Source organism: Cryptomeria japonica, chromosome 9 (genome assembly GCF_030272615.1).
Source record: "Cryptomeria japonica chromosome 9, Sugi_1.0, whole genome shotgun sequence".
Taxonomy (NCBI): domain Eukaryota; kingdom Viridiplantae; phylum Streptophyta; class Pinopsida; order Cupressales; family Cupressaceae; genus Cryptomeria; species Cryptomeria japonica.
In genome coordinates, this window is record NC_081413.1 from 559483138 (window position 1) to 559492291 (window position 9154).

The 9154-nt window shown below is 34.2% G+C and overlaps 1 protein-coding gene across 1 annotated transcript; it reads left to right on the top strand.

Moving 5' to 3' along the window:
- The first annotated feature begins 4807 nt into the window (after positions 1-4807).
- On the top strand, positions 4808-7817 carry LOC131070840 (uncharacterized). Its single transcript, XM_058006511.2, has 3 exons — positions 4808-5194; positions 5289-5707; positions 7038-7817. The coding sequence occupies exons 1-3, from the start codon at positions 5030-5032 to the stop codon at positions 7474-7476; spliced, it is 1023 nt and encodes a 340-aa protein (XP_057862494.1). The 5' UTR covers positions 4808-5029; the 3' UTR covers positions 7477-7817.
- The last annotated feature ends 1337 nt before the right edge of the window (positions 7818-9154 follow it).

A 9154-nucleotide genomic window follows, 5' to 3' on the forward strand; every position in this document is an offset into this window, starting at 1 on the left:
GTTTCTTTCGAGGTGTTGCCGAGTTCCTTTTTCCCCGTGCACCCTCTTGAAGGGGCATCCCTAGCCATTCCTTCATTGGGCCTAGGGCAGTTTTCACTTCCTCGCTCTCAGGTGTTTTATTTTTCTTCCCACTGACACTATTTTAGCACCACCATGAAGAGGGGCAAAATGTAGAGACCTAAATTTGGTTAATTAATTTAATCAAATTTAAATCCTTTTCTTCTAATTAATTAATCTAATTAATTAATTCCCTATCCTATTCCACCTAATTAATTAATTCCCCAACCCGTTTCCTCCTAATTAATTAACCTAGTTAATTAATCCACTTTTTGCCATCCCATTTGATTATTACCTTTAATTAATTAAATGTCCCTTTTCCCAAAACCCCCATGGATTAATTAATTTAATTAATTTTTTAGACTCAAATCCTATTTGAGCACATGACTCCTACATTTTAACCACTTTCTTCCAAGCCTCCCCCCAATCCTATCCTAACCAACCCTATCCTTCCAACCCACTTCCCTATCTTAGTCAACCCTCCAACTAACCTTATCCTATCCCTTCTAACCTCCTCCCCTCCCACACATGTGTGCACATTCTAACCAATTTTTCCCATTTTGAAGAAAATATCCTATTTTGGGTTACCTTGCCCAAAATAAACATGTGTCACACATGCCTCTCCCTCCATTTTTGTGTGGCTTTGCCCAAAATGGACATGTGTCCTCTTGGACACATGTCATCCATCTCTCTCCTAGTCGAGACACTTGTCCCTTTTTGGAGGACAAGTGTGTCCTCTTCACCTCCCCTTCCCTTCCTCATCTCTCCTATTTAATCCCTCCATTTTTAGACCAAATTCTCTCTGATCCACCTTTTCATATCCATATAGTGACTTTGCTGAAATTATCTCTCACCATATCCATTATCATTTTCATTAGATCCATTATCATTTGCATTGTTATCTTCATAAAATCATGGAGCACAATCAAGCATCTAAATCAACATCATGAGCACACATCCAATCACAAAATAATCAAATCGAAGCGGGCATTTGGTTTGCATTTTATGTTATCATTTTTATGCTTGTTTTGGTTTTATCATTCTAATCTTGAGGTGTATGATGTATTGTGTTTGCTTGGTTAATTAGCTTTCTTTTTAGCCCTTAGTTTAATGCACACATTTTTCATTGCATAGGGGGGAGAAATCGTTTTGTAAGCTCATCGTATCAATCACATGGTTTATGTAATACCACTTGGTAATTTTATGTAAGGTTATTTCTATAAAAGTAAACACATGACTAGTTGTATAAGGTTGGATCTTTTGGATAAGGGCTTTAGTGCAAGCATCTCTTGTAGGTTGCACATGTAAGGTTTTGAAGCATGGCATGGGATGTGTGGTTACATGCTTGTTCACATGGAGTGCATGTAGAGAGATTGGCGTTTTAGAGGTATTCATGAAGACTCTGCTAATATATTGTAATATTTTTATTGTTGAATACCACATGAGTGATGGATTCTTTTGGAGGATGAGTTTTTCCCACTTGAGAGTTTGTCCTAGGTTATATCTTTTGTCATTTTACATGGTATATGATATATTATTTTGCCTATAGATTTTGAGTACTTGTTTACATGATTATCTCTATTTGGGTTATGTGAAAATTGCCATAGATGGCTATAAATTTCTTTTCATTTAGTATTAGAGCCATGGTTGTGGGTAGATCTAGTGCATAATTGAATCTAGGGCTTTGCAAGAAAATAATGAAGACATTGCAAGGTATGAGGGTTTTGTGTAGGTTATTTTTTCATATTTGGGGTTTTGGAGTTGCAAATTTGTGGTTATTATTGCAAATGTAGGGTTATGAATTTGATTTGGAAAAAGGGCTTTTTAGGTGTTCATAATGAGGGTTCCATAAGGGATTTTTTAGAGATGACCCCATGAGACAAAACAAACCTCACCATTGGATTCAAGAGGCTCAAAGGATTAAAATTTACATAAAATTCAATTTGTTTTGGCTACTTAAAAAAAATCTCCCCTACCTTTTGTCATATGATTGTACATTTTACATAAGAAAAAATATTCCAAAACTAAAAGATTATCAAAAAATTAAATAAATAAAGAAATAGGGGGGTCTGCATACCCCCTTGTATCCCTTGACCTACACCTGCTTATAATGTACTTTTCAATACTCATAGAGTATGACACATGTGATTGGCCTAGGAGTGATGGAACCCAATGTCAACAAAGCTAAGCCCCCAACCTTATCGACAACTGATCCCCAACTTCCTACGAGGGCATGATTCTTTTAAACTAACTTACAAAATATTTTAAATCGTTAATGTTGAGAGGCATTCTACAATGACACCAAGGGGTAGAGTGTAATGGCGTGAATGTGTTATATTAACAAAAACTCTTAACTTTTAGCTTAAATTTAACAACCATTTACATGCCAAAATATTGATATTAATTATAAATATAAATATTTTCAAAATATATACCACATAAAATGAAAGATATGTCCTCAACAAAATTATAAGTTTAAGATACATGTATAAATACAAAATTAAAAAACAAATATATTTAAAAAAATTATCCACCATTTCATAATTACAATGTATAGCAAAAAAAAATAAAAATTAGTAGGCATTAAGAATAATTAATTTAATTAAAATATTTAATAATTTTTTAATGATTTTTATAAATAATGATAATAAGTTTTAAATTTAAATATAAAAAAATAGATGTAAACAATCAAATTTTAGAAATAAGAATGAAAAATTTGTGTTATGGAAAAAATAATGTGAAAACAATAAAATCTTAAGTAAAAAAATAATTTTGAGGTAAATAAAATAGATTCCATTGATATCTTCCAATATTTCTCTAGATAGATATATTTAATATATTTGTACCACTATACCTAACTTTTGTAGGGTTATTTAAACTCCATAAGTACAAGGCAACTTCATAGATTGTCAAATCATTATCATATAACTTGGTAGAAGAAGTAATGAATTGGAAATATCTTAAAAATAAAGAGACATCCTATCAATCAAAACCTTGGTACAATCAACAATTCATCTTACAACAAAATACATATATTATAAAAAGTCAAATTTTTCTTTAACCCATTCCTATCATTCCTATATTGTAAAGAACTTTGTTAAAAAAAAATAACATAAATTTGAAAAACTAATTCCCTTAACTTAATCCTAACTTTTGTTATAAGTCAGTGTTATGGAAAGATCTTATACTCTTTTCGCTATTATTAATTTTATTAGGAAATCAATGATGTCATTTTGATAATTTTAAACTTCAACAATCTTATTATTTAGTATGTATAGATGTGTTTCTTTCATACACCTAATTTTGAGAATTGAAGGACCAATTTGAGGTACTAGATATTTGTTTTCGATATCATTTATGTATTAATTCTATTCCAATATCATTTATGTATGTATTCTAGAGAAGAAATGAAAAAGTGTCATTCATTTATGCAAATAAATGTTCATATGATTCTATCTCATGGTTAAGAGGATGGCATGTACATTTTAATGAGAATGATTTGTCATTATCTAATGTGACATCACAAAGAAGATTTCACTACACATTATGAGACTCATATTTGAAGTTGTAAACTAGTACAATATCATAAACAAGTTTACTTAAGATATAGAACACCTTTAAAACAATATTTGGTTTTTAAAAATATTATTCAATTATAAAATATTTGTACAAAGTACCATTACTTTATCAACAAGCTTCGGTTTTATATCAAGTATGTAATCTACTGATTCTAAGACTTTTTATATTCGAGTCAAACAAAAATCTTGATTATGACCATGACCATATGAGGAATGTTATGAATTCAGTTGTCAATTCGCTAGTGGCAATGTTTATGAGTGATTATGGATTTGTTGGTGGCGGTGTTTTAAATTTTTGTTGGGAGTTACACCACACATAGGAGTTTCACCACCCTATTTTGGCTATTTCATTATTTTAGTTCAAAGAAAGAAAACAAAATGTTTCATAACAAAGTAGATATCATTGATTGGATTTGAATATTTGCTATCAAATTAAATTAAAATCCACTTCTTCTTTGGCTCCCAAACTCTATGTAAGTTGTGTTGTGAACCATTATCACAACAAAAAAGCTCAGATAGTATTAGGCTAAATATTACAATGGTTCCAATTGCCATTGGTGATAAGCTTCCATAGGGAATCCTCTCCCCCATTAACAATTAAAATTTGTTACAAAGTCTTTTCTCCCAATTGATAAAAACAATCGGAAAATTTGTTACGAGTCTCTTTTCACTCTCTTGCAATTGGTAAAAAAATTATCCTCCTCAACCCTAGCCAAAGAATTATTTCATTAATTTTTATTCAATAAACAATACATTTAATAATCTTCATACCTTTTATTTAATTTTCCATATAATTAAAATATTTTCCTTACAATTTTTTTATATATAAATATATTCCTTTCTTGTCCATGATTTTGAGACTTGAAAAACCATGTGAGGTACCAGATTTTTTTTAATACCATTTAACTATTAAATGATGGGAAATAATAATAGAAAATTTGAAGTGCCAATGGACACGTGTCATTCATACTGAATGCCATGTTGGTGTCATCAATGTGTGCATATAAATGTGGTCTATATTAATCTGCCAGTATGTCTAACAGTTTGGAGGGACATGTCAATGCTCTTCCCTTAACGTATTAATTGCAATGACCTGTCATGGATGCCACGTCATCATGACACGTGTGCGAATACGGCATAAAGTTGGCAGTTGTAGCTGCACGTCTTCTCCTGCCCAAACTCACAAAAAGCTTAATAACACAATTAGGCGTTAACTAACGGGAAATCCAGATGAGTCTAGAAGGTTCTGTAGTTCCTTCTTCTCTGGCTCCTCAGCACTGAAGAAGACTAAAAATTTGGCATCTTAAGTTTTGGCCTCAGAAATTCCTTGATTATCTTAACCGTTGAGGGTTTGAATCTCAGAGAAGATAAGGGTTCTAAGTCGGATTGGCAAGATGGGAATTGATTATTACAATATTCTCAGTGTTTCCAAGAATGCTACAGATGAAGATTTGAAAAAGGCGTACAGAAAATTGGCCATGAAATGGCACCCTGATAAGAACCCCAATAATAAGAAGGAAGCCGAAGCGAAATTTAAACAGATATCAGAAGCTTATGATGTAAGGAAATCCGAACTTTAAACTTTTTTGTTTTGGGTTTTGGGTGGTTGTAATTTTGGATTCTGATGAATGGGGAGCAATATTTTTGTTTCAGGTGCTGAGTGATCCGCAGAAGAGGGCGATCTATGATCAGTATGGTGAGGAGGGATTGAAGGGGCAGGTGCCGCCTCCTACCTCGGGATTTGTTAACGGAGGAGGAGGAGGAGGGCCGAATGTTTTTAGGTTCAATCCCAGAAGTGCGGACGACATATTTGCGGAGTTTTTTGGTGGAAGTCCTTTTGGCATGCCGGGCGGGGGTTTTGGAGGGTCCAGAGGTTCACGCTTTCCTGATAGCATATTTGGAGGATTTGGGCCTGGTGAAAGCGTTTTTGGGACTTCTTTTAACGAGGGCGCCCAGGCTGCTCCTCGTAAGGCTCCCCCTGTTGAGAATAAGCTGCCCTGCACTCTCGAGGAGCTTTATAATGGTTCTACTAGGAAGATGAAGATCTCCAGAAATATTGCCGATGCTAGTGGGTATGTCAAATCTTCTATTTTCAGGTTTTATTTTGAATGAATGATAGATAGCTGGTTTCAGTGGCTACGCTCCATGATGTTTCTTAATTTAAGGTTTTTGCTTGATTTTTCGTCCAATCAAAAAGGATTTTTGCTCTTCGACAAAATCATAGAGGTCCGTCCTTTCCGACTCAGGATTAGATTTACTATCCTAAAATGTTTACTAGTCTGGTCCTACCTGGTGATCTCAATCAGGCTAGTTAACTTAAAACACATATTTGGGTAAAAAAAAAATCTTAGGGGGCTATTTTCAACTGAGTGTTAGTGAGGACACTTGATTCACAGGTTTATCCAAGTGATAAATAGTACACTTAAATGCACAAATGAAAATCCGGCAAAAGTAATAATTACTTACTAAGACTCACCATGGAAGCTCCAACTACTTCAACCAAACTACAGTCAACATATTACTGAATTAATAAACATGAAATTTTCCCAATCTATGAGATTCAGTTGTGGAACTTCTAGGAAAGAATGTTTGAATTTTGCGGAGCTTTTGGAGAAAGATTTTTTTGTAGAAGCTCTGTAATTAAATCACTTAATTGACAAATGATCGGTGTTATGGAGATCCATTATTTTTATTTTAAAATGGAAATGAATCAGTAGAAAAAAAAAAAATTAATCGGCTCTATCTTTTCCTACAGTTACTTATATTGACAGAAAGTTTGACGGAGGTACAGTGCACAGAAGTATGAGATGGAATTTTCCCAAATTTTTGTAATTTCATCTTTTCAATCAAATGATTCACCTAACTTGCTCTGCATATTTTCATGCTACTTATGTTCAATCATTTCCTGAAAGTTTAACTAATTCGTTCTACACAAACCCTTTCTCTGTACTGTCAAGGAATCAATATATGTTAATGCTATTTTTTATATTGTGACTGAGTTTGTGTTTGCATGTGAGCGTGTGTTGGTGTTATGCTTGTGTGTGCACAATCACTGCTGTTGGCAATGGGTGTGTGCGCATGAGTGCGTGCATGTTAATGTGCGCAAACAGTGCTGTGGGCATGTCTGTGTGTTCTGTATGCCTATATGGCGTGCGAATGCATCTGTCCGTTTTTTCTAACTCGGACTTGTGTTTCTTCTATTTTGGATTTTTTGTTTTTTTTTGTTCTGTTTTTGTTTGCATTCTATTGAAGCTTGGTATCCATGGTTTTGAATGCTGGATGCAGGCAAGCCCGTGGTCTAATTTTTCCATTGGTTGATTGATAATGAATGTTTTCTTAATCTTAAAAAATGTATTGGGCTGTGTAAGATTACTGACACTGTTCTTATATCTTTTGTTTCAGTAAAACTCTGCCCGTTGAGGAAATTTTGACCATTGAGGTTAAGCCTGGCTGGAAAAAAGGGACCAAAATAACATTTCCAGAGAAAGGAAATGAGCAACCCAATGTCCTTCCAGCAGACCTAGTCTTTGTCATTGATGAGAAGCCACATGATGTCTACAAGAGAGATGGAAATGATTTAATAATGACCCAAAAAATAACTCTCGCTGAAGCTCTTGCTGGGTACACTGTTAATTTGGTTACTCTTGATGGTAGGAATCTGAGCATTCCCATCACAGATGTCATAAGTCCAGGATATGAAAAAGTCGTTCCAAGAGAGGGAATGCCTATAACAAAGGATCATGGAAAGAGAGGAAACCTGCGGATCAAGTTTGATATCAAATTTCCATCAAGATTGACTTCGGAGCAGAAAGCTGGCATTAAGAGAATTGTTGGGGGGTGAATGACCTGAGTGAGGAATGCGTGTCTTGTAAAATGGGTAATTGGTGGATGAAGATGAGTCTTCGCGAGTAGGTAGTACGCAAGGTCAAGATTCTGCATGTAGAATCTTTATTAAGCATGGCGTGCTGGTCTATACATGTAAATTTCATATATAGGAAGTTTAGTAGTTTTAAAATTTATATTATTTCATGAAGTTTTGGACTTTTGATTTGGTCTGCTATGGTGTTGATATTTTAGTCATTTTAATTGTTAGAAATGAGTAATGCTGTAACTATTCCCTCCTAAATTTTGTAACCAAGAAGCTTTCTATTGTTTATTGAAGTATGAACATATTTTGTTCTAGCATAATTTAGTCAAACTCAGTGCTTGTACCTGTAAATTCTAACCACGAGCAACAAACTATGTACAGTATTTGGAACTTCCAATTGCATTTCTATTAATGTTTAACTACAGCCATCAAGCTCTGTGCCTCAGTAGCTTAACATAAAAAAAATGAAATGTCAAGGTGTAGCCCCTGGTTGGTGGATTTTTAATATTTTTATTGTGTGAAAGGAATCCCTTTTCTAATGGTTCTTTAAAGTGATGTACTTAATGTAGGTGAACAAATTAGAAGTTTGACGTTGTTCTTGATGCATCATCTGCATTTGGCATTGCATTTTTAAAATAACGTCAAAGGTTGTGTTTTGTATTTTGAGGCTTGAAATTGCACAATTAAACAATTTAAAGCGAATTTTGCTGCATTGATCCTGGTGAAATAGATTAAACAATTTAAAGTTAATTTTCATGGATTATTTAGTCCTACTTCTGGGGAAATACCCCCAGGCAAGGTAACAAAATTTAGTAGCAATGAAACTTTTGTAGGAACAAAAAATGGTAGATAGAAGCATCCATGGTGGTGGTAGTTGTGACGTTGACAAGAATCTGAGTTGCTCTTGTAATTTGATATGAATTTCTCGAGTCATACTGAATTGATTTGGGTCATCTCTGGACACATTTGAAGAATTTGCTGGTCATTTTGGATATTATTATTATTTCTCTGTTTCGTTCTGCAATATTAGCTTGTGATAGATTCTTTTTCTTTCTTTCATCTCTTGGTACAGTAGAAGCGTTTGTTGGTTGTCTATGGACACATTAATATGATCCTCCACCCCCTCCCGCCCCTCCCACCCTCAAGCTTTAATGTAATATATCATCATTTGATAAACATGAAGCATGTGTTTGTCATCTGTGAACGTTAATATGGTTTCTTTCTGCCTGCATTGTATCATCTATTTGATAGTCTATGTGAAGCATTTGTGTTCGTGGTTTGGTTTAGTTTTCTGATTCAATGACAATTCATGGTTATGGCTATTTTCGTCAGAGCACTGAGCTGTTTAGCAACTTGACTGCACGATGTATTTCGTATCTATTGGAGTGGATTTTAGAGGATTCTGTATCTACATTTAGATAAAAATGCTGAACCTTATGGTCAACTCTTGTGTGGGGGTATCTAGCTTATCCTTAAAAGTGGTGATGTTGTTCAGCTTTGCCATGGAAATTGACAGTCTGTTGCTTCTTTTCCTGTGAAAAGTTTAAACATCCCGTAATCGCTAATTGACTTTTGATTCGTGGTATTAAGCTAGCCCTAAACACCAAGTAGATGGAAAGTTGTTTCAGTGCCTTAACCCTCCCTTCTCTCA